Source organism: Hermetia illucens, chromosome 2 (assembly GCF_905115235.1).
Source record: "Hermetia illucens chromosome 2, iHerIll2.2.curated.20191125, whole genome shotgun sequence".
Classification (NCBI taxonomy): domain Eukaryota; kingdom Metazoa; phylum Arthropoda; class Insecta; order Diptera; family Stratiomyidae; genus Hermetia; species Hermetia illucens.
The window spans coordinates 33,451,687-33,477,677 of NC_051850.1; the positions used below are offsets into that span (position 1 = coordinate 33,451,687).

A 25,991-nucleotide genomic window follows, 5' to 3' on the forward strand; every position below is an offset into this window, starting at 1 on the left:
GCATATTTTTGATAGTAAATTCTGGTCCCACCCTGTGCCAAATTCTCGGGTAAAATGACAACAAAATCCCGCGAACAGTACAAAGGTTTTCGTAAACATTCAAGGCTGACTGCAAGTGCTTAATTTTATGTGATAAACTGTTGAATAATGCAATGTGCAATTTGTTTGCAACCCGATCGAAGTGCGAAAAGTCCTGTTTACGGCGACTGCATCATCGAAAGCCTTGACAGGATCAGGACCCATTACCTCCGTAAGTTTACTCAATTAAACGAAAACAATGCACTCGATGCGTTTTCTTATGGAAATTTAATTTCACAATTGATCGTATCCCATTTCAGATATCAAATCTCAGCTCGATGAAAGGCAATCACAAATCGAGCAGCTTCGCACCATCAACGAGAGACTATCCAATCAGCTAAAGTCCTCAAAATGCTCCCCAAAGCGAAGGAAGACCAACTCCTTCGAGGACAGTCCTGCCGTGTCCGAGAAGTCTTCCGTAGATTGCTTAAACGAAGCCATCAAAGCTGAAGCAAGTTGGGATGAATCGTTTTTCGTGGCAACCCAAGAGTCAAAAGCGGCGACTCCGCAAAGTGTCCTTAAGCATTTAAACCGGAGTTCGCAAAACAATACTCCGCCGCCCTCATCAACAAAACCTCCGTCCACGGCTGGGGGATTTCTTCCACGACGCTTGAGAGGTACCCCGCTAAGCTCCAAACAACGAAACTTGAAATCGCCGGTTGGAATTGAAAATAAAAGCCCCAAATGGACGTCGAAGGAGGACCTTAAGTCGTCGGATAACAGAGGCGGGTTGGTCAAACGTGAATGGAATCTGTCCTTTATTCAACCGTCGGCACCGCAGAACAGAGACAAGAGTCCACGTTGTGAGAAAAGTCCGAAGGAAAAGAAGAATGTGCTGTCGCTGAAGAAGGAGGTCAACTTGAAGCAGACCCGGCTGAAATTCGATACTTCGAGGGTGGAGGAAGACGATGGAGAGGAGACAATTGTGCCAGAGGTAGGTAGGCAATACACACACTCCCAAGCAGTACTTTGATAGTCTGTTTCGACTTCCAGACTGATGCAACGTTTTGTGGCGATTTGATTGCCGCGAGCCCAACATCCCTTACGGCTGGGAGTCACGAATCAACGAAGTCTAGGACTGTAAGGTGAGTAGGTTTTCTTATGAAATATTTTAGGTATCCAGGAGATTCGATTCTTCCAATTTTTGGTGCTAATGACCAACATAAGTTTGGATTTCTTTCGTCCTAAATAAAAACGGGCAATTTCGAACGAAGAGAGGCAAGAATTTTGTTTTGAAGACATTGCCCCGTTCTGCTATTGCAAAGATTGTTACGGCGGTTCCTTGGAATATGGGGGCGGTATCAGCGGTTTGTGACTAATTACGGTTCGCTGGCTGCACGTTACAGAAGAAGCGTCAGTTTTGCTCAAGGAAGTTGAGGTCTCTGGGTGTGTCGACCTACGGCTTCGTATGTCGGGAAAGTGGAGTCGGTCGCGTCCCTGAGTAAACGCAGCATGCTTGAGTCGCTTAACCCTGCTATGATATCCAGCACGGGCATTGTTCCCGAGATACCCTATACGGGTTGCTGTAGATAGCGTGGAAAGCTCCGAGGATTGTCTCCTTTTTCACAATGAGAGAGCTCGAAAGTGGCCAAACTTGCGTTGATCAGTAAGTGTAAAGGAGACCCGGCGCTTCCGCCTGCATACCGACAGCTGTGTATGTTTGACACTCGCTGAAGCGATCCGGGCTGCCGGGGACTTCCCCAAGGCAGTTCGGGTTCAGAACAGTTAGATGCTATTATGGATGTCGTAGATGCGGCTCATCGAGCCGAGGTACACAGTCGCCGATCTCGATGGATAGTGCTCCTCATAACGCTGGATGCCATAAATGCCTTCAATTCTGTAAGATGGACAGATATGCTAGGCACGCTAGAGACCTCCTTTCACGTGCCAAGCTACCTCTTGCGGATATTGAGGGATTATCTGAAAGACCGCTCCCTGCTCTATGAGACGCTAGAGGGCCAAAGGAGGATAGAAATGACGTCCGTAGTGGCACAGGGATCCATCCTAGGGCCGGACCTCTGGAACGCTTCCTACGATAGTCTGCTGAGAATCGATATGCCCGAAGGGTCGTGCCTGGTCGGTTATGCAAACGACGTTGCGGCACTTGTTGCCGGACGCACTGTTGAATAGGCGCAAAGCGGATTTGGCATATTGATGCGACGGGTAAGCGGATGGATGACTGCTCACGGTTTCAGCCTTGCGCCGGAAAAAAAAAATTAGTCATCTTGACTAGAAGGAGAATTCCGCCCCTGCGTCCCATATCGATAGGCGAGTTGAATATAGAGTTAATGCTCGGTTCGAAGATGAGCTTCTTCGAGCAAATCAAAGCAGCAGCGGACAGGACTCCAGCTGGAGTCGCAGCCTTGAGTCGGCTAATGGCGAATATCGGTGAAGTGGTTGCCCGTGAAGAACGTCAAAGCACCCTTACCGAGTGCCAACTTTCTTGGCAAAATGAGCCAAGGGGCAAGTGGACTGCGCAGAACGCATGGTGAGATTGATGACTTCCTTACCCAGGTGCTCAGAGGTGGCGGTGACGAAGACTCACACACTTCAGAAGAATTCCTGTTGTATGTGCGTACAGCTCAGTTGTCTGCGGTTGGCCCCCTAGTGGGAGTTTCATGGGGGTTGTGGTTGCGTTCATGCGAACAGAGACCTTCGGGTCTCAGCGTAATGTTGCGTTTCAACACGGGTGCCGTACTCCTTAGTTCGGTGGAGATTTAGGTAGGCCTAGCATCCACCAGTATGAATGCTGAGCCATGTACTTGGTATAGACTGGTACCGTTGTTGTTTGTCACAGCGGGGCTCTCATTGTGGTCACAAAATCAATCCGTGCCTTAAGAAGACCGTGGGATTAAGTGCACGAGACAGGTACTCACGTAAAACTTCCTAGGACTCACTACCATAGATACTGTCCTTATAGACTTTCCGGGCTATATCATCCTAATTCATACGGATTAGGTGACCCGCCCATCCGGATTTTATACCAGACCAGACAGTCGTGATGTCGCTCATAGATTTCGTCGTTATGTAGGCTACGGAATGGTCTATCCCCATGAAAGGGGTCAAAAATTCTTCTGACGTTGCCACCGAGTACCTCGTCTTGCCTTCATTAATGTGTAGCTCGAGATCTCGTGCTGCCTGCTCGATCTGGATGAAGGTAGACACTATACATCCCGGGTTGTTCTTCCCATGATGTCAATATCATGGGCGTGGGCCAGTAGTTGGGTAGACTTGAAGAGGATGGTGCCTCCCGCATTGACATTTCCATCGCGAATCACTTTCTTCACGGGCCAGGTTAAAGAGGATGCATGATAGGGCACGTTTCTTTGTGGACTGCTTTCCGCGCGAACCAGGTACTTCTAACAATCATTTCGTGCGACACTGTTAATTGAATGATCCGCAGTCCTTCCCTATTTAGCTGTTATCATATCTGGGACAGGCTTCGAGGATTTGTTCTTCTGCAGTCTCCTCTGCAATGGCGTGAACGTTAATGAGGCTTATATTTCTAAATTTGCCTCGTAAGCGCAGAGTGCATAGCCGTTTGCTTATGTTTTCAAAGCCGATAACAGCAGGTTTCATTTTTTGGCGGTGGTCAAAGGGTAGTATAGGTCCCAGGGCGAAACGTGGATTGGTACCCACGATGGAGCATAAAACCTGGGAAACGCCTGCTGAACCAACACCAACACTATACTACCAAACGCTATCTCCACCGCCATGTGGTGACCGCTGGAAGCTCTTTCTTAATGAAAAGCTGTAGATGGAGAAGGATGAAGGCGAGTCTCCCGCGCCTAAAAACCGGACAAACTGTACCAATTGGTCCTCCAGGTTGGGGGCTGGGTAGGGCTGACAACCCTACGCGGAAAACAACTTGTTACGAAGCCAAAACAGGAGCCTCGGACTGGACGGATAACACAACGACGAACCCGGCAACGACAAAGGAATAACGATTTGCGCATTTTCTCATGGAGCTCGAATAACCGAATAACCACTGTGAACAGAGATCCTGGAGATGAAGCATCAACAAATGATCTTCACAATCACCTGAAGAACATTATCATAAATACGGCCACAAAGATAATTGGCCACAGCCGCAAAAAGTGTCGGGACGGCTGGTTTGACGATGAATGTAAGCTAGCAACGGAATGGAAAATGCTGCATACCGAGTAATGCTGGATTCTCAAAGGATGCGGGCACGCGCGGAGAGTTATCACGAACTCCGGCGGGCGGAGAAGCGACTTCACACACGGAAAAAGGAAGCCTGGGAGAACCAACAGGTCTGTGAACTCGAAAAGTACAGGGAGCAACCGCACCAGGTGCGGAAGTTTTACCAACAAGTCAGCAGGATGAAGCCCTACACCCCTCGATGTTCATCCTGCCGAGACAAAAATGGAAATCTGATTTTCGACAGAATGGGGATATAGGAGTGATGGGTTGAGTACTTTGATGAACTACTGGACAACCAGAACATCGGCGAGTTGGAGGTCTCGCCAACTGCTACCACCAAGTATAGAAGAAACAGTCCGTGCAATTCATCGGCTTAAAAATCATAAGTCGTCAGGAGCCGATATAATTACAGCCGAATTGGTTAAATATGGAGGCGACCAATTACAGCAAGTGGTTCATCAAATTTCAGACTACCACCTCTCCAAATCTTTCCACCTTCGACATTGAGGAAACAACTATCTTGGTTCTATTAATGTTGGTTCCATGCCCACAGAGATGGAAAACGTGTTCCAAAGAGCCCTGAAGGCAGCCTCTTTCAAACAGAACGCTAATGCATAACAACCCAAACCGTGGTGGAACGAATAACTTAGCGAACTATACGAAGAAAAAATTCGGCGACTCAGGAGGTGCAGAACCTTCCACAGTCCTGGCGCAAAAAAGTAAACTTGGCAAAGAAAAAAATTTCTGGACAAAGACAACCGAGAAACTGAACAGATCAGATGGGAGAGAATTATGGAACTAGACAAAGGTGCTAAAGGCCCGGCTTCAGCCACAAAGACTGGCTGAAACCAGGACCAGTCTCCAAACAACAAGCTTCCTTTTGTTCCTGAAAAGCCAAACAAACCAACTCCCTAACGAATTTCAATTCAAACCTACACCCCCAAAAAGGGCTCAATATCTTCAGATCCTTTCTTAGGTTTAGAGCTGACTACGAAACGGCAATCAATCTAAACATACCCAAATACACAGTGTCGAAAGTAGAGTCGCAAAAAAAGCGCATCTTAGGCCTTTCAAAATCAACACCGAACCACGTTGTGTACGTTCTAGCTAAAGAATTCCCACTTGAGAATCGGAAAACACCTCAATCTCTGAAATCCCTAATAAACATCCATCTCTACCGTTCCCAGAACATTTCCCCATATGCCAAAATCCTAGCTGAATATAATGACCTAATAGCACAAATTCAGTCACCCAGTCTGCCAAGAAAACCAGAAAACCTCTTTGTACATCCAAAAATAGATTCCGCCCTATTGGAATCGTAACAATCAGAGGGCCTAAAACGCTACTTTGAAACCCTAGTTCAAAAGCTTGTCTCACGAGGCTATGCAGTCTTATTTACAGATGCGTCGAAATCCTCTCAATGTACCACCTAATCCAAATGCTTCTGTCCAAACAGTCGAACTAATAGCCATAAATTTGGTTATCAAAAACACTCAGTCACCAAAATTGCAATCTTCACAGATTGCAAGGCGGCATGCTGCAAACTGAATAGCCCATATGCCACATACACTATAGTCCAAGAAATATTCAACAATATCCGAACCCTAAAATCTCAATGCCTAATTTTCTGGGTCCCCGGGCACAGAGAAATTCACCAAACACCAAAGTCAATGAAGAAGCCAAGAGAGCCCACGCCCTAACAACGGTCACAGAAACTTGCATATCAAGCAACGATGTCTTCCAGATAGCCTACTCACGGCTAGAAGCAGACTGGTACTCCAAATACTACACCATCTCCTCAGCTAAGGGAAAATTATTATTATTATTATTCCCCTCTCTGGAAAATGCAAACTGGTTCAGAAACATTGATACCCAGGCCAAACAAATCAAAATCGCAAATAGGATCATCACCAACCACGCCTTCAACAAAATATATCTCCACAAAATAAGAAGACACCCTGACGGACTCTGTCCACACTGCCTCGTCCCAGAAGACAATCAGCACATCCTTATCAATTGTCCAAGATACTATTCGCTGAGAATCCGTTCAAACTTTCTCACAAACCAAACAGATCTCAACATCGTCCTTAAAAATAGTCACCCGGACCAATGGTTACACTTAGCTAAACTAATCATTACCTATAAGATCGATATTTAACTTGGTATACAAAATAATTACTAAATAGGAGGATACTTCTCACGAGGGAGTTGAAGAGAGTTAAGGAGGGTTGAACGAAGAAAAAGGCCCGGCAATTTTGCTATTTGAATGGTGACTTCGAGGCAGTGAATGTCGAAACGGAGCTTATTGTTGAAAGTGATTCCGAGTGGGCTCTCCCTCGAACACCACCCTGTCGTGGTGGGGGAGCCTGTAGTAGTAGCCTACTACACTAAGGGTGTCCAAAACATGAATATGGAAACGAAGGATTTAAGCTCTCCAAGTGGTAAGAAGTCACAGACGTCGAATCCACCCCTTGAGGATGAGCAATCATGTCGCGGCTGAGGCCCGTCCGCGGTCGTACAGCCCAAATCTACCCGCAAACGGAAGAGGAAGCCTTGGCAGAAGGGAATTTCGGCCACTAAGGAGGGTGACTACAGGCTGAATCTTGCCTGTCAGAACGTTGTCCTTCACCCTTACCGAGAAGAGCAGAAGAAAAGGAAGCTGGTGACGTGGACGCTACTGGTTTAATGCTGGTATATAGAAATGGATCCAAGCGGCGCGGACACCGTGAACCTGGAAAGGCCCCAAGCCGGAGGCAAAAGAGGGCACGAAGGCAGATGAAGCACCTTGGGAATGAGGACATGGACGTGGCTGTACCACTAGGCGCAGTAACGTCCAGAGAAATCTGACACAAGGAAGCGGAATCTTCGGCGGAAGGTGGGGATAAACTGGTAACCCCGGCGAGATCCAGACTGGACGCACCAAACTCTTCTGTCAGCGGTAATGCATATATATGGTGACACTTACTGACGTTTAGGGCTAAACCATTAGTCGAGCACTAACGAATCAGAGTGTCTAGGTTAGATTGAAGGGAAACACAGGCCATACGTGACGATATAGCGTAAAACAGCTTAAGGTCGTCGGCATAGAACAAACAGGGACAAGTAAGGAGGGAGGGAAGGTCGTTGATAAAAAATAAAAATAACAAGGGGCCCAGAATAGATCTCTGTGGGACGCCAGAGGAGGGGAAGAAGGAGCGGGAAGTGCAGCCATCAAAAGAGACGCGGATGGATCGATTGGAAAAGTAAGAGGCAAGCCATAAAACAAGTGGTATGGGAACGCTTAGAGACGAGAATTTGGATAGAAGTATCTTGTGATTTACAGTGTCGAAGGCTTCAGTGAAATCAGTGTAAATAGTATGTACTTCTTGCCGTGAATTAAGACATTTGGTGACAAAGTTGGTGAAGTCAAGCAGGTTGAAGGCAATTTTAAATGGGTTTAGAAATCCACGAAGATCATTGCGGGGGTTATGTGGTTTGCGGGACAGATGTCTTTTGGCTTTTTCTATGAGCATCCCATTAAATCCACCATCATTATTCAAAATCTTTTTTTCATCACATTTAATTTACAGAAAACTTGGTCGTAATCGCTTGCCAGCAACACATGAAACAACTAAGAAAAATCAATTTGGAGGATTAAACTTGAAAACTGAACCGCAATCACAAGTGAAAAAAGTTATAAATTTCGACGCGAAACCATCGAACCCAAAACCTATACAATCACGACTTGCAGAACCGGGGTCGAAAAAAGAAGGCCATGACACACTGACCGGAATTGAGCCACATTCTGACTCCAGTGTTTGTATTTTACCATCACAATCTAATGACGTTATTTTGGTGGAAGATTCACACGCGGATGCAGATATCAATATCGATTCTGCTGCTCTTTTGGACGAAATGCTGATAATGTCAGACGAAACTTCAGATTTCCTAAGGAAAATTGAAGAGAAGTGGTGAGTTTTGTTAGATTCAATTTTATGAATAGAATTAGTTGTTGAAATGTTATTTTCTTTCGCTTGCATTGGAATTTTAAGAAGACTGGGTAAGTTCCTTTCTTAAGGTTCGTTTATATCTGCTTCGATACATTCCTAGATTTAAATGACTAAGCCTTTCTCCCAGATTGCATTTAAATGTATCTTTTAGTTTTAAATTTGCAATTCAATTTCAATACAACTCACTGAATACAAGTTTTTACTCCATTTAGCATTTCGAACATCAAAAATCAGCAAGATAAGCAGAAAACCCTCCCAAATACTCAATCTGGCAATGATTCACCTGGAATTCTTCCAAAGGCAAAAGATTTCAAGATTACCCCTAAGCTGAGGCAAGCTGATGTCACGAAAGGTAGCCCCAGTCTTAGTCCGTCGAAGGTTGCACTGCCAAAACAAGAAACTAAGCTAGCAAAATCGGATGCTGATAACCATGCGCCCAAAATCATTCCCAAATGGAATTGTAAGGAATGCGAAGCGGTAAGTGTAGATTTAACTTGGATTTATTCTTATTTTTTATATGATGGGTGAAAGCTTGGTGACATCGACAAAAAATAATCATTTCTCGACTAATTTTGTAAACGGAGGGAGATTGTTCTAGCCACAAGAAAATGCTTTCTCGCCCTCAGTGAAACATGATAATAAAACAGGAGTTAATTAATCGATGAGATTTCAGATTTTTTAACCGCTGTGTAACATCCTATAGTTAACTTATCTTGAAATCATCAATAAGACTTTACGGTTAATATCACTCAGCTCTCTTGTGGCGCAGCAAGGTTAACAACATTCGAAATTTATTTCGGCTGACAGATGCCACCACCGGTGTTCTTCGTGGCGGAGTAGGCCTTGGTATTTGACAAGATAAATTTAAAAAAAAGAATTGAATTTTTTGACAGTTAGTTTGTTCACAACCGTTCATGTGTGGCGAATGTTTTACCCAAAAACTTGTCTCATTCCTTCAATGTATAATTCAATCTCGCGACAGAGCAGCTATGTTTTGTATTATATTCCTACCTGATTAAATACTGAGACTCGAGACGTTTAATCCCGAAGAACTCGCCAGACCAATTGGAAACAAGCCAACAGCATCAGCAACAAATCCAAGCGCAACATCTATATATGATCCAACACTCAAACCAGACGCAACATCTTGTACAGCAGCAGCAACATCAACAGCAATCGGTGTTACCGAATGCAGTACAAGCCGTTCAACACCAAGTGATATCAGCTCCGCAACAAAAGAACGTCTGCGCTTCAAGCATCCACTCCGGAGTGCGTCGGTGGTTTCTCTTTTCTCCTTCGTATGGGCATTTGGGGGTGCGGTCTGTTGTCGTCAAATTAGAGTCTGCTGAAATTCGTTACAGTCGCGTTCTCGACTCAACTCGTGTCGTTAAACTTAGCTTTTGTCTTGTCGCTAGGCAACAAAGACGGGGCAGGCCCATCGGACCCTCAGGTGACCGTCCTCGCTGAGCGCGAGTAAGAAATTGTGGTTTGTCCATCTGGAGGCGCAATTCCATATATCCGGAATCACAGCGGACGCGACAAAATGGATGAGGAGTTCATCCTTGTAGCGGATATCGTAAAATCGGCCTCCTACAGCTTATTGAAAAAAGAGCTGATAAAGCGCCTGTCGGTAAGTGAGTCAGCTAAGCTAGATCACATGCTGGCAGGTTGGGACCTGGGGCGATCGAACTCCCAGCCAATTGCTTCGCGAAATGAGGCAATTGGGTGGGAGCAAGATCGACGACGACCTAATGAAGTCGCTCTGGCTTATGACGATTTCCGAAGAGCATCCAGGCGGTCCTTGCGTGCGTCTCTGGTTCTTTGGCAGCGCGGGCAGCTGGGACTGACAAGGTGCATGAGGTGCACGTACGTCCCACGATAGCAGCCGTTCAGCAGTCTTCAGATGAATTAGACGAGTTGAAGCGTGAGATGGCCGCTCTTGTGGCCAGCATGGCGGAGATGAGGACGACGCTGGACGCTCAGCGTTCGGGTGGCAGGTCACGAGCTCGCTCGCGGTCTACTGTTCGAAAAGGGCGATCGGGTAGCAGGTCGTCAAGACAATCTACGGACCGAAGCATTTGTTGGTACCATCGTAGATTCGGCGAAAAAGCTACCAGTTGTACGCTCCCGTGTAAATTCGCGCCTACCTCAAAAAAATAGATCCGCGCAAACTTCTTGTGTTATTATGGGTTGCTAGTGGACTTGTAGAGCAGGTCCCTTACAGTCCCCACGACTAGTCTTAATTCGTCACAGGCCGAATCTCATCTCACCCCATAACAATCTTTCTGTACTTTTGGAGGACTTTACTGACTCTCGTGTTCGGGCACTCTTCCAAAAATTCAGCTAGATTACTACCGAATGTAGTCTCTCTAAACCAGTGAAGCACAATGTGCAGCACCACATTAACACCACTGGTTCCCCTATCTTCTCAAAGGTGCGTCCCCTACCACCCTAAAAGCTGGCTATTGCACGGAAAGAATTCGAACAACTTATGCAACAGGGTATCTGCAGACCTTCAGACAGCTGTTGGTCTTCCCCACTCCATATGGCCCCTAAGCGAAACGGCGAATGGCGCTCCTGTGGGGATTCTAGAAGGCTAAATGCACAGACTGTTCACCGAATCCCTGTAGCTCCAGAAGACATTCCAAAGACGGCAATATGCACACCCTTTGGACTCTTCGAGTTCACGCAGATGACTTTTCAGTTGTGCAAAGCGACGTAAACCTTTCAAAGGTTCATTCACTCGGTCCTGCGAAACCTCGACTTTTGTTTCGTGTATTTAGATGATGTTTTGGCCGCTTCTTCCTCAGAGTCTGAGCATTTAGCCCATCTCGAGTGCATTTTTCAACGTCTCCTTGAGGCCGGTTTAATCCCAAACGTTGATAAATGAAAGGCCACTTCATTTCCCTTGACGGAATACAGCCCGACCCAGACAAGGTGCAAGCGATCACAAGCTCCCCACGTCTGAAAACTGTAAAGGAGTTGCGGAGGTTCTTGGGCATGCTAAACTTCTATCGTCGTTTCCTGCCCAAGGCTGCCCAACACCAGTCCGTTTTGAACGCATACTTGTCTGGCCCCAAAATTACCTCTCAGAGAAGAGTCATTAGTACGACACGGATGAGGGCCCTGAAGAGTAGATCGTTATAGCAGGGGGTATCACAGAGCTCGGTACTGGGTCCACTGCTGTGGAATGCCATGTATAATGGAGTGCTTGTGTTTTCCGTCCTAGAGGAGGCTACGGTTGTTGGCTTTGCCGCTGATATGGTCGTAGTTGTCATCGCAAAGGAGGTCTACGCGACGGAGAAATTGAGAGTGGTAAAGACCTGGCTGGGAAAGGTCGGGCTGACCCTGGTGGATAAGAAAATGGAAACGGTCTTCATGATAAACCGCAGAAAGAAGAATAGTGTGAAGGTGGACGTCGGAGGACATATGGTTGTCTGTAAGCTGTGGGTGGTGATTGGCGTCACATCGATCTTTAGGGAGCCTAGAGTATGTACGTCTAAAGGTAACTATTGCCACCGCGGCACTTGCAACACTCGCTTCTAGTCACAATGGTGCAATTCATTCTGCTTTATTCGGCACTTGTACGGGCGGAGGCGCTTGCAAACTTTTAGGGACGAAAGCAGGTGAATTAGATTTACCGGCTGATGGCTTTAAGGGTTAGCAGCGCTTTTAGAATCACATTAGATGAGGCAGTATTGATGATGGTGGTATGATCCCAGTTTACATTCTGGCGAGAAAATTGGGTGTGCTGTATTATGCAAGACACTCTTCTACAGAGCTAATTCCTGGCAGCGCGAGATTTCGACAACACACATGACCAACTTAGGTAATCGAATGCTTTGTACTACAAACTATTATACAAAGATGTATTTGTTAATACAACAGATATCAAAGTTTTTCTCAGTACTGCCTGCCCAATTGCCTCCCGGCACCAAAGGGAATGTTTTCACTCCCAGTAATTGATCAAATGCTATCTAGGACCTTGCCAAAAGCCGGAAAAGAGATGTGGCCCTTTCAGGCACACAAAAACTCTGGCAGTGTCCAGAACGCTGGGAAGTAGCCCCTCTTAGGCAAGACACATACGAACATTGGACACAACCAGATGATTTGCACGTCTTACCAATCATCCCATCCCAGCCAAGTCACTTTTGAGACCTCCCTCGATGTCAAAATACCGCAGAGGATAAATTTTTTGTTTTCCTTCACCAAACTCGGAAACAACTCATATAATACACACAAATACTATCGGATCATCTTTGGCTTGACTCCGGTTCCCTCTGCATATCTGGTAGACCCTTTCTCACTGGTCATCCCCGTGCTCACTGGCGAATCCCTTCTATTCTTCTCCCTTGGATCGTCTGTAAGCGAGTCTGAGTTGGTTAACATCAACGAGAGGATTAGCAACACTTTGACCATGTGTCTTTTGGAGTTTCTTCCTCAGAAGACGGACTTCTTTCCACTTTTTTATCCACTGGCAAAAGCACAAATTCAGAGAGGGGAGAGCGGCCGGCTATCTCCTTCATCCGAGTAAAATACTCCACATAGACCCACGCGCATTCGACTAATGTGATGGTTCCTCCATCCAACTGTTGGTTTTGATGTGAACAAAACACCTAAGGTGTCAGCATCTGATATCGGCGCATTGCCCGAGTTGCAATCCTGGCCATGGTCCCGTATGTGTTTGATCATTTAAGGGGAGAGACATATAGCATAATGGGCCTATTGTGTGGACCTATGGTTTCCGTTGTAAAAGGCGAATGATATCGGGTTCGATGCTATTGTCAATAGAAATTCCATTGCTGCAAGCAGGAAGAATGCGATGACCCGGCAGATTGAGTACTTTGACTTCCCTGTTCGTGTTTATCCTTTGTCCGATTTTTCTAGCCTCTTGATGAAATGCAACCCTGGCGGATCTCGCTTTGAATTTGGAGTTCCTCGGATATTTTACTTCGATGCAGCACGTCATATTTTGCGTCGTTATATATCGGTCTAATAATGACTTTCTTCATAATACCCCTCCCGCGGAGCTCATTTTTTGTTGATGCTCTTGAAAGTTTTTCCGAGGTTGAGGAAAAGCAACTGAGCAAAGTGTTACGTAACGATTCGCAAAGTGTCAATGTGGTCAGCCAGCATACGAGAAACCAGAATGGAAACCAGACTGATCTTTGTCGATGAAGCTTTCAAGGTGTTCTTCAATGCATCTCAATATTATCCTAGTTATTATCTTCGCCACCGCATGGAGTACACAAATGTCTCTCCACTTAATTACCCTAACAAAGAAGATGAAGTAAATTTTTAATTGTATCCGAAGAGTTAAATTACCTCTGTGGTGTGATGTTTTGTCACTGCAAATTCCTAAGACCGCGATTATTATGGAAAGGACGAGGGGAGCAGAATCTGGTCGCCCCAAACTGCCAGAGCTAGCCCGTTTCCCTGTTTTACAGCCAGGAATCTCCTTGAGGTCCCCGAAGAATTGTCTACTTAGTGTCCCCAGTCTGACTCTAGCTAGAGCTGGGCAATGCAAAGTGCTTAAGGATCTTTCCTTTCTTTTCGCAACTTCGAGATACGAAACGTAGGGTATGCCGTTCATAGATCAACTCTCTTCCAAACTGCTGTAATATCGTAATATGTACGCGCGTCTCTAGTCCCATAGTTCTCGTGATCGGGTTTTGGTAGTAGGAGGGTCAAATGTTCCCTAACTTAGCGGAATTCGCTCAGCCATCGTTATATAGTCATGGGCTGTCATATAGTGTGAGTAAATCCTACCCCTTACAGTTATTAGCAGCTGCGCAGACTGCGCCAATTTACAGACTGTCAAGAGGGAGCGCCACCTTGCCAATTCGTTGGCCTGCTCGTTCCACCTTTTCTATTACCGGGAACTCAGAGTAGGATGACTTTGAGTGTGTCTCCAAGACTGTTCAGCGCTCCTTTATAATGGCAGCTTGAGTCTAGGTAACGTTCTTACGAAAATTTAAACTCTTACCTAGGAACTGACAGTAAGGACATGTTGGCACGGTTAGTTCCCTGGTATTTTTTAGTATTAAAGTATTAGTAGCATTAAAAAAGCTCATACATTTTATTTGGGTCTTCGTTTGAATGCAAGGTTTTAACCTCTTAATTATCTTTTATCTTTTCAGTATTATACAGTAGCTGGTCGCACTATGCCTGAACAAGAACTCTTAAAGCGCATGAAACATTGTGTGGAGAACCATAAACGATCGTTGTGTGAAACGCCGGACGGTTTTTGGAATCTGAGCTTCCCGCCCAGCCAAGAGGATGATCCCAGATATCAGACGTTTGTTGACAAGAAACATGCGGAGAAGAAACGAAATGGATAGCAAAGTAAAACAGTTTTCAGTTATTTTGTCTCATTGAAACGTAGACACATTATATTGTCGTATCATTCATTTATTGTATTTACAAATATGTAACCTCTAATGAGGTAAAACGAAATAAAACAATATTTTGTACAATTTTTACAAATTGCCACGTTTTGCTTGTTCGATTTCGATGGCTTCAAACAAGGCCTTGAAGTTTCCAGCACCGAAACCCTAGAATATAAAATGTTTTTAGTAATAATTAAAGGAATTAAATATTTGTTTGCATACATTGTGGTTGTGGCGTTGAATTACTTCCAAGAACAAAGTTGGCCTGTCCTGCATGTTCTTAGTGAATATCTGCAACAAGTATCCATTCTCATCGTAATCGATGAGAATCTTCAAGTCTTGAAGTATCTTTAAGTCCTCCTTAATATTAATCTTACTTTCGGCCAAACGCTTTCTAAGCATATCATAGTAAACATCAGGTACAGTCAGAAATTCCATCCCGCGAGCACGTAAGTTCTGAATGGCCGCAATGATGTTGCTGGTATTCAGAGCAATGTGCTGAACGCCAGCACCTCCATAGTACTCAACATACTCCTGGATTTGCGATTTCTTCTTTCCATTCGCCGGTTCGTTGATCGGCATCTTAATAGTTTCTTCATAGTTGGTCATTACGATTGAACGCAATGCTGAATATTCGGTATGAATCTGTGAGTCATCGACAGACCAGAATCGATGGAACATCAGGCATTTCTCATACCATGACGCTACACTTTCCATGTGGAGATCTGGTTGATTGCCGACTACATGATCAATGAAGTCAAGATGGGCAGGAGGTAATCCTACCAATAAACAGTCTTTCGGTACGGGTCGGAAACCCGGTAAAAATGCGCCCCGGAATCGTTTCCGTTCCACGAGGGTGTGCGTAGTATCGCCATAGGTTTGGACGGTTGCAAAACGTACAGTGCCATCCTGATCAGTCTCTTCCCAAATATCTCTAACTATTTTTGCGCCACGTTCTTTGGCACGCTGGAAGATAAATAAAGATTGTTAATCTAATGCTCTGTGGGGCGTAACGTAATAGCCTTACTTCGACGATAATATCCAAATCATCGACAGCAAATGCGACGTCTTTGGCTCCATCGCCATGTTTCATCAAATGGCGTCCATGTACTTCGTTATTAGGCTCATAAGCCGAGATGAAAACGAAGACTATCTGCAATGACCGCCAATAAATACTCATGAAATTAGGATTGCTTCTTCAATCTGGTTAAATGATATAATATTTACCTTATTTTGCCTCACAGCATGCTCAGCATATTGACGATGTCCTGTTTCCAAACCTCGATACCCTAATGGTTCAAAGCCCATACGGGTCGTATAATAGCTAGCCGCCTGCTTGGCATTTCCAACGTAGAAAGTGATATGGTCGAAAGCTAAAAATTGTCCTCCTTGTGGCTAAAAGGTGGATTAATTGGTTAATCTTCTATTAGTTAAGTAATAAGGAGGTTCAGGGGCTTACTTTTGGTCCTTTGTCGGTATATGTTGTCTGAAAAGATTGGAAAAGAAGATTTTAGTTTTATCTGTTTAATAATCGCAATTATGTGGATATGAACTCTAGTTGGGGAATTGGCTTTATAGTGTGTTTGCCACTTGAGAATTCAAATTCTTCACATCACAAGATGTGCTATCAGAATAAACCCTTCGCCGCAACTGTAATCAATTGAAGCCACAGGCAAATGTACGAAGGATATGCACTAAAAGTTAGAGTCACTAGCAGGTGAACTAAAATGACTCGAATGCGGAGAACGACTCCATCAGGCAGAAGATCACGGCCTTCTCTGCCTAAGGCGCAACAGTCCGGCAAGTGTCTTTCATCATCATCAAAAACGCAACAACCGGTATCCGGTTTAGGTCTGCCTTAATAAGGAACTCCAGACTTCCCGGTTTTGCGCCGAGGTCCACCAGTTCGATATCTCTAAAAGCTGTCTGGCATCCTGACCTACGCCATCGCTCCATCTTAAGCAGGGTCTGCCTCGTCTTCTTTTTCTACCATAGATATTGCCCTTATAGACTTTCCGGGCTGGATCATCCTCATCCATATGGATAAAGTGACCCGCCCACCGTAACCTATTGAGCCGGATTATGGTATCGGTCATAGATTTCATCGTTATGTATGCTACGGAATCGTCCATCCTCATGTAGGGGGCTTTGATTTCAACGTAGTGTTTTTTTTCCGTTGTCGTAGTTGTGGTTCCCCATACGATGCGGGGCTCAGTTTCGGTCCTATTATACCACGAATAGGTCGCGCACCTCCTCTCTCCTCTGCTGCTTTACATTGTCAAGGTGTTACCAATATGTAGGTGAGAGAAAGTTTTGGTATAGGGTTATAGGTGTTAAATCAACGTGGATTGCAGTGCCATATCACCAAAACCCCCTGAAACGATAAGCGAGTATAATTTACCATTAAGTTGACCTAAGGGTCATACCCCTCGGAACGGCAGAGAAAATCACTAAATTCAGTAATGAATCACGGCTGCTCATAAAGTATTTTCGCGATCCTCTCCATTAAGAGGTCATGGAAAGTCCACAGAAAGAATGAGTAACGTATTTCCAAACTGATAATGTGGAGGTTTCGGAAAATCAGATCGCTCACACTAGACGGAAAAACTATCATAGTACCATTTCGGCCAACTAATGCCTGTTAGGTGGTTTTTGGCGTGATTATAATTCACACTCACGTTGTGTTTATGAATGTATTTAAGGTGCAAATAACACCTTTTAATCACTTTATGAAGCAAGTACACGACGATTTGATACCGAGCTATTCTCTCAATTACCACAATCTGATCTCCCTTCCCAATGCCATCTTAGAGGATATCAAATATAAGAAGCTATTTAGAAACATACTCTCCGCCTCCTAGATGAAATCCGGTCCCTAAACGGGTCAATTCACGAGAGGGTTCTGACCTTCTGCACTAACCGTCTCTCTTTTGCATAGAAGGAGTTCAGAAAAATGTGCCCACACAAAATACTTTTCATCGACCTTAAAAAATGTGCCCCAAGCATTTCCGTTATTCAATCCTCAATCATCAACCACAGCTTTTATGATGTCAGCTTTCCCACTGACTGGAATAGTGCTCGCAATTGTCCCGATTCTCAAGAAAAATCCAAACCCAAGGCCTATTTCGATCCTATCTTCCTTCGCCAAAATCTTCGAGCGGATTATGATAACCCACGAAGACGAACGTTGTGATATCAACAACTCAACTTCCAATTCTCCTATCGACCTAAAATTCGGTTGGGCACGTCCTCAACATCTTGAAATTGGACGTTTTCCTGGATGTGAGTCGGAAAACCCCGACAAATACCTGTCCCCTCGATATAAGAAAAACGTTCGACTCCGTATGGCAGTACGGAAGCGCCTTCAAGTTTTGGGGGATCCTAAATTGCCATTCACTCATCTTCAAGCAAATCCATAGCTTCCTAGATGGGTGGAAATCTCAAACCCACATATAGTTACATCTCTCGGCTTCTTATTTATGTTCTGCTGGCATCACACATGAATCATTCCATTCTGCCACCCTCTTTTCCTTGTCCACAGGACTTTCTTAAACCCCACCACGAGTAAACCTCACCAAAGTCGTCAAATATGCGGAAGCCTTGTCCTCTATACCTACACTTAAAACATCCCGGTAGACGAAGCTGTTAGAATGAGAGCTAATTCCTCGGCAAACATGTAGAAGGGTGAGCCCCTCAGTTTCAGATGGGCAAGTAAATGGACAAGGTCCATTCTACTTCTTTCTTCATCTTCCACTCAGGCATCTTGGTAATAGTTTCAGTCGACTTTGTAGAGGATTCCGCTGAAGTGACCTGTTTTGTCAAGTTCTAACTCACAAGAGGATGTTCATTTGGTGAACAAAATCCTCCTAGGTTCGTTTAGGCATAGGGTATGATATTCTTTGCTCTGATTCTAATACTAACAAACCCGGTGGGTGTAAATCCCAAAAGATAGCTGGAATGCCACCTTTCGGGAACCACGTTGGACGCCAACTCTGTCACGATGGGAGTCAGGCGTTGCATCACCTTGGCACCAAGACGGTCACCAAGGCTGTCAACTAACCGAACTCCCATAATAGGTTTACCAGTCGTGGACATCGACTGTGCGAGATAATATATAGAACCGGACGGCACGTGCTGGAGTTAACCCGAATGCTTGCAGTTCGGCCAGATGAGGGCCGTGGTTCTTGGTTTTCGAATATTATTTCCCTGTCAGGACACAGAGATTTTTTCACGTGCCGTTGACTGAATAGTCAAAAAAAAAAAACTATACCCACCTTGGGTAAACTACTCTAATAGAAAAGTGTAATCTCGAGGCGGGTTGATATTACTGGAAATTTCTTCGCAAAGGGTCCTAAGCTGTCAAACGACCTAATCAGGGAGGGGACTAAATCACAAGCAAAACTTAACGCGAGCGGGATGGACGGGGAAGGACTAGCTCTAAGCCGATTCCTTTCCTCTTCATGGGGGGCCAGATGACATGGTGGCCCTACGGCGGCCCATCCCAACCTAGGGTTCCCCCATTACATTGGAAGCGGTAGTGGGCGAACGTTTAACTTGGGGTGAGCCGCCGCAGGGTCATCATGGCCACTATCCTCTGTTCTACGTACTCTTATCACCAAGGCACTGGGCGTGCAACCGATCTCTATGCCTCTACCATCAAACACAACATCTCAACGCTCCAGAAGATTTTTTTGCTGATCCGACGTTTCCCAATCCTGAATGGGACGACTCCTTCCAGGATTGACGTCGTCCTAGCCCCGCATTGGCGCGTTCTAGTCGAGTCCTCAGTTTCCTCACTAGGTGGCGATCCCATGCAGATCGAGATCATTAAAAAGAACTTTCTGCGAACTCATTTGTTTCATCAAGTGCTCCTGGCACTCCAACCCCAAAATCGCCTTTTTTATTCCCAAGATCCCCGTGCAGCAAGGGTAGCTACTTCAAATCCCAATGCTACCAACCTTTCGATCATTAGCGCCCTTCCTAATTCTAGTTCCAAAACCCTTCTTGTATGCCCCTATCCCATCCATATCCTCGAACATTGACATTACCCATCCCGTTTTTTTAAAATTTCGCGAAAATGGAATAGAAAGGAAGCTATGGATTTGATATAGAACAATTATGGTGATGCGTTTAGGTAGCGCCTGAAGCACTACAAATTACTATAAAATAATTCCCGGACAGACCTATTTATAGGTAGCATTTGAAAGGATATACATAGCCTTCCTGGAGGGCTGTAGAGAGTAAATTTGAGAGGGTGAACATTATATGGGACTGTGGAGAAAATTATTCGGTGCTTTTTTCGTTTAAATAACTATTTTGGGCATACGAGAAAACTCTGGGCTTCGGGGGCTCTCTTTTCCACCTCCTCTCGTGTAGTGTGTATTCCGGCAATCGCATGACCCTTGTTGTCTGGAAGCGGGGGAGTTATTAATTGAAAGGTAAGCATCATAGGCCTAAGGGTCATAGGTTGGAGTCTTTCCAGAGACGCTTTACTTACCTACGCATATTTCAGTAACTTCTAAACTTAATTCAGCTTATCATTTTTTCTGTTACGTAGTCTTTTCAAGAGCAAGGGGTTATTGGAGGCTAATTACCAACATAGTACAAAAACATCGAAATAGATGAATGACCCCCAGACAATCAAAGTCGAGATTGTGAAATTGAGCCCTCAACTATCTCGGTCATCGGATCTAAGTGACATCTACGGAGGAGTAAACAGGAGTGCAATGCATAGAAAACGGTATCTTGAAGCGAACATGAATTACCTTAATTGACATACCTTTCTGACTGAACTTTGGACAGTGCATCTTCCCGGTACCTTAAGTTACCGAAGACGAACTACGGAGAATTTGATGTATTGGGGAGAACAAGTTTCCGGGATTGGATTGGATCGTCTGCTAAAGGGGTGATCCAATTAGCTCTTCTGATGTATGTATGATGGAATGAGTTTTTCCCGTTCAAAATCGCGTTCTACTGCCGAGGCCACAAAAACCATCTCCCATATCCTCTTTGTATCACTCTATCTGTATTTTAGATAACATGGGAAAGATGTCAGCGAGGGTGATATGTAATGCGGGAGCCCTCTAACACAAGAAACGACGTCTGTTGTCGCCACTCGAAACTTTGATATAGAAAGCGAAAGGAGCATGGCTTGCAAAGTTACGCAAATCGGGAAACTTTATTAAAAGCAACACAATAAGCCCGCCAGTGAGTTAGCAGGGGTTGGCTATCAACATTCAATGCCAGCGCATGGTGATTTACCAGGTGAAAACTGTCGCCTTCACACCACGTTGGACTAGGGATGTCTATCCTATGTTTCAACGCCTCTCAGTCGATTCGTGGGTATCATATCATAACGTATGAAGACCAGTTTGCTCAACTTTTATCTCGCTTAGATCAGGGTCGTCTGGAAGAGAGTAAAGTTCAGGCTGATCCTTAAAGATGAAATTTATGAGATACCACTTGGACATGACAGGTTCGTTCAATGTCTGCGCCTTGGCAGCCTTAATACAGGAGCCAGTTTAGGAGGAGGAGGGTTCTAGAACAAACAGTAGAACGTATTCTATAGCTCAAAGAATGTTGATAAGAAGTCTAGGGCCTGTGTTCTTGCCAGAACGGGTTTTCATGATTTCTTGAGTTCAGAACTAAGAACCCAGCCTTTTTAAAAAATCGGTTTGTTTCTGGACAAAGTCATTTGCGGTAGTCTGAAGCTTCTACTTCAAATACATTTTCCGCATGCGAGGCCAATAATGGGCTTAAATTCCATTTGTAGGTTACGGTCTCAGCCGTTGGAAAACATTGAACGGGTTTTCTACCGGAACGAATCAGCAAGGCAATAAAGAGCTTCCTACCATATAAATCTCCCTGCCCAGACTGAATAATGCCAGCTATTCTGGAGGAGAAAGATAATAGGGTTGTTTCTTCGTCGTTGGTGGAGATCTACCGGACTTGTACTGGACTTGGGCACATATTGAACACCAACACATGCCTACGAGTAATTTTCATACGAAGGACTTTAAGCGGGAAATGGGGGATACCCGCCAGGTCTAAAGTTTTCTCAGGGGCCCGAAATAGAAATTTCAAGGAAAAAAGAGATAATAGGGAGACTTTCTTCTTTCGACCTGTATCTTTCCCATTCTAATACGCCTGCTTTAAAGCTAAATCTACAGAGACTGCTTTTCATGGGGTAATTAGAACCATTATGTGACAACAATATACCTTAGTTGCTTTCCTGGAAAAAGAAGGCCGGCAATGTGTTGCAATTATTTTTCACCTATGGATCAAAATGGGTTGTAGAAGTGGGAGTTTTTTTCCAGGGTACTAGTGTTTTCCAAGCGAAAATAGTGGTGATATGAGAGGATGCCGGATGAAATGTGATCCAATTCCTAAGCTTTCATCAAAGCCTAAGTGGTAACATCCTCCAGCAGAGCCGGCATATGCTTTAATACGCATCGATAAAGTTGCGCTTAGCTAGACGAATTTCTCATGCATTTCCTTTCCGATTGTCCAACTTTAGCTAGAGCACGGCAGTGGACGCTCATTAGTAACAACAAAGAAATTTCTAATTGTACGTGTTCGTAAATTCCACGGCCTAGCTCTGAGATTTAGAGTTGGCCAAGTTTTACTCCTGCCCCTTATAACGGCCGTAGCCTTGGGAGTGGTGGCATCAAAACGGCGCATCACAGCGTTCTGAGTAGCTGCCACTTTTAACTGTTTAGCTATCGTCTACATTTTTAGCTGGCCAAAGGGTAGTATAGGTCCCAGCGCCTAAAAACGGGACAAATTGTACCAACTGGCCTTCCAAGTTGGGGGTTGGGTAGTACTGATAACCCTCACGGAAAACATCTTGTTACGAAGCCATAAAAACGGTCTCGACAACGGAATAAGAATATGCGCATTTTCTCATGGAACGTGCGCTCCCTGTACAGAGATGGAGCTGCCAAGTAGCCAGTCGATACTCTGTCCCTATATAAGGCTGATGTAGCAGCGCTGCAGGAGATGCGTTGGGCATGGACCGGTTTCCCGGAGAAGAGGCACTACATCATATATTATAGCGGCCATCCAGTAGACCATGTGCTCGGAGTAGGTCTTTTAGTCAGCCAAGAAATGAAACCTGCTGTTATCTGCTTTGAAAATATAAGCGAAAGGCTATGCATTCTGCGTTTGCGAGGCAAATTTAGAAATGTAAGCCTCATAAAGAGAGAAGACTGCAGAGCCGGAAAAGGATACCTTCTACGAGGCAGTTGAGCGGACCCTCGAAGCCCGTCCCAATTATGATATCAAAATCATACTTGGAGATTTCAACAGTCAAGTAGAAATGGAGCCCGTATTCAGGCGATACGTCGGCTCCCATAGCTTACATAGGGATACCAATGATAACGGACTGAGGATTATTCAGTTAGCAGTATCGTACGAAATGATTGTTGGAAGTACCTGGTTTGCGCGGAAAGCGGTCCACAAACATATGTGGGTCTCTCCAGACGGGACTACTTTCAACCAAATTGGCCACGTGTTCATTGAACGCCGCCACCTCTCAGTCTTGATGAATGTCAGACCATGTGGGGGGGGGGGCAATAAAGTCTCAGATTACTATTTAATTGGCATAGTGCTCCGGACCCGAATTACGACACGACCTAAAATCCCCTTTGACAATCAGGTAGCGTGAATACTGAACCCGTTCAAAACACAGCCCTCCGTAACACCTATAAGGGGAAATGGATGTCGCAATAACCGCAGCTAACAGATGTCCTGGAAATGAAGCATTAACAAATGATCTTCACAATCACCGAAAGAACGTTCTAATAAATACGGCCACAAACATACTTGGCCCCAGTCGCAAAAAAGTCGGAACTGCTGATTCGACGATGAATGTAAGCTAGCAACGGAACGGAAGAATTATGCATACCGAATAATGTTGCATTCTCAAACAACGCGGGCACGCTCAGAAACCTACCAAGAACTCCGTCGAACGGAGAAGCAACTTTACAGATGGAAAAAAGAAGCCTGGGAGAACCAACAAGTCTGTGAACTCGAAAAGTACAGGGAGCAACCGCACCGCGGAAGTTTTACCAACAAGCCAGCAGGATGAAGCCTTATTCACTTCGATGCTAATCCTGCCAATTAATAAGACTGACTAGGCTGACCCTGACCAATGTGCGAGGCCAGATAAAAGCAGCGGGACAACCATTCAACATCAACAACGGTCTAAGACAAGGGGATACGCTATCATGCGTTCTCTTCAACCTGGCCCGAGAAAGTGATTCGCGATGCAGACGTAAATGCGAGGGGCACCATCCTCTTTAAGTCCACCCAACTACTGGCCTATGCAGACGATATCGACATTATGGGAAGAACAACCCGAGATATACAGTCTACTTTCATTCAGATCGAGCAGGCAGCGCGAGATCTCGGGCTGCACATTAATGAAGGCAAGACGAAGTACATGGTGGCAACGTCAGCGCCAAAAGCCAAACAACGAACAACATCGAATCGCACTGGTCAAACGAAGACAGTAAGGATAGGAGACTACAACTTTGAGACCGTTGAAAATTTCTCCTATCTAGGGTCGAAAATTATAACCGATAACAACTACGACGATGAAATCCGCGCACGGTTGTTGGCAGCCAGCAGAGCCTATTTTAGTTTACAAAAACTGTTTCGCTCGAAATGTCTCACCATAGGGTCAAAGCTCTTACTGTACAAGACTGTGATCTTGCCAGTCCTTATGTATTCCTCGGAGACTTGGGTTCTTAGCAAGAAAAATTGCGAACTCTTGGCCGCGTTGGAGAGAAGAATCCTCCGAGAACTTTTTGGCCCCCTACATGAGGATGGACGATTTCGTAGCCCACTTAACGGCGAAATCTATGAGCGATACGACGACCGTCTGGTTGCTGATAAAATCCGGCTCAACAGGTTGCGGTGGGCGGGTCACTTAATCCATATTGATGAGGGTGATCCAGCCAAGAAAGTCTATAAAGGCAATTTCCATGGTAGAAAAAGAAGACGAGGCAGACCCTACCCGAAGTGGAACGATGGCATAGGTTGTCTGGCGTCCTGAACTTTTAAGGGCATCGAATTGGTGGACCTCGACGCAAAACCAGGATGTCTGGAGTTCCTTAAGAAGTTAGGCCTAAACCGGATACCGGTTGTTGCGCCATTGATGATGATGATACATTTTTAGCTACTACGGTCATCGAAGAAATTTGATTGTGTTATCTGTAAGGAGTAGCAAACGGAGTCGAGAGTGGAAGACCACACCTTAAAAAAGGCCGATGAAACCATTGTTGGCAGTAGACTCCATGTATTAAGTAAAGTCAATGTTGGGCATAATAGGGGTGTATTTTTCTTGAGGATCACATAAGAATTTATAAACACAATCAATCAATCCTTTGGGAAAATTTGGAATCTAGGACGCTGAATGCAACGCAATATTTTCGACGAATCAACCACGTCACCACTTCCGAAGTTAGAAACCAATCAATTTGAACATTTAGGTATACACTGAAATGGCAAGTACTGAAACAGGAATTGCCGGATAAATCAAACAGGATTTGGAAGAACTCAATTGATGCGTTATAAAAGCGATATTGAATTGAATTCTGCGAACGGCCATCCGGGGTAACTGGCGGCGAAGTTCGAAAAGGCACTTCTTATGCAACTAGTTCTATTTTTTATAATATTTTTGTCAATTTTACTTGAAAATCTATTTAAAGTGCGTCACATACCATTATCACCAAACAGAAAGGTTTTTAAATAGTCCGCCCTTTAAAAAACTAAACTTCAATCTAAAATGGTATACACTGGATTTTTGAAAATCACTTGCAATATCACACTTTCAACTAAGAAAAGGCAACGGTAGAGTCCTTCTTTAAAAAAACAGCAACAGTAGGTTAACTTCAAACTGTAGACACTTCGAGATTAACTCAAGATTGTCCTCCAATTACTCCGACTTATATAGCCTTTTTGTATGTGGCGCGATTAATTCAGATTGGGGTGGACTTGTTAAACTTGTTCCAAGAATATGAATTTTATTAACTTCAATTTTGTTTCTTATGATACGAATTCGCATTTAATTTCCATAAAATGAGAAAAACATATGAATATTTAGTGATATCGATTCTGCTTGATTATGGTCCGATCAGAATCCAAACGGAGTGCGTATGTATTCAAATTAAGGCTGGACGACACATGGAGTTGCTATAACTATGTTGAAGTCGCGTAATTTATCACGGAAAGTATGCCGGATAAACAACCTAAAGCTGTGGTGGTATGGACGAGCCCCCAGAATGGTGGGAAGGGGCGCCTTCAGCTGTATGGACGGATAATACCTCGCTCTGAGGTTCTACATAGAGCGCTGGATTTTTTTAGATTT

The 25,991-nt window shown here is 44.7% G+C and overlaps 2 protein-coding genes across 2 annotated transcripts; one reads left to right on the plus strand and one right to left on the minus strand.

Annotated features, from left to right (window-relative positions):
* The first annotated feature begins 60 nt into the window (after window positions 1-60).
* On the plus strand, window positions 61-14,717 carry LOC119648371. The gene is made up of 6 exons (XM_038050098.1): window positions 61-250; window positions 339-1,012; window positions 1,072-1,163; window positions 7,812-8,192; window positions 8,444-8,708; window positions 14,372-14,717. The coding sequence occupies exons 1-6, from the start codon at window positions 148-150 to the stop codon at window positions 14,570-14,572; spliced, it is 1,716 nt and encodes a 571-aa protein (XP_037906026.1). The 5' UTR covers window positions 61-147; the 3' UTR covers window positions 14,573-14,717.
* On the minus strand, window positions 14,593-25,549 carry LOC119648372 (4-hydroxyphenylpyruvate dioxygenase). Its single transcript, XM_038050100.1, has 6 exons — window positions 25,345-25,549; window positions 16,080-16,106; window positions 15,848-16,015; window positions 15,648-15,773; window positions 14,843-15,586; window positions 14,593-14,785 (listed from the first exon to the last, which is right to left on the minus strand). Exons 1-6 carry the CDS (start codon window positions 25,345-25,347, stop codon window positions 14,711-14,713), a joined length of 1,143 nt encoding a protein of 380 aa, XP_037906028.1. The 5' UTR covers window positions 25,348-25,549; the 3' UTR covers window positions 14,593-14,710.
* Between the last annotated feature and the right edge of the window lie 442 nt (window positions 25,550-25,991).

Excerpts from the sequence above, each read along its gene's own strand:
- LOC119648372 (XM_038050100.1), bottom strand. Across the intron at positions 16,016-16,079 it reads ATACCGACAAAGGACCAAAA|CCACAAGGAGGACAATTTTT; the intron begins GTAAGCCCCTGA and ends TCCACCTTTTAG. Across the intron at positions 15,587-15,647 it reads ATTTGGATATTATCGTCGAA|CGTGCCAAAGAACGTGGCGC; the intron begins GTAAGGCTATTA and ends TTTATCTTCCAG.
- LOC119648371 (XM_038050098.1), top strand. The coding sequence starts at position 148 with ATGCAATGTGCAATTTGTTTGCAACCCGATCGAAGTGCGAAAAGTCCT. Across the intron at positions 1,013-1,071 it reads AGGAGACAATTGTGCCAGAG|ACTGATGCAACGTTTTGTGG; the intron begins GTAGGTAGGCAA and ends TTCGACTTCCAG. Across the intron at positions 8,709-14,371 it reads ATTGTAAGGAATGCGAAGCG|TATTATACAGTAGCTGGTCG; the intron begins GTAAGTGTAGAT and ends TTATCTTTTCAG.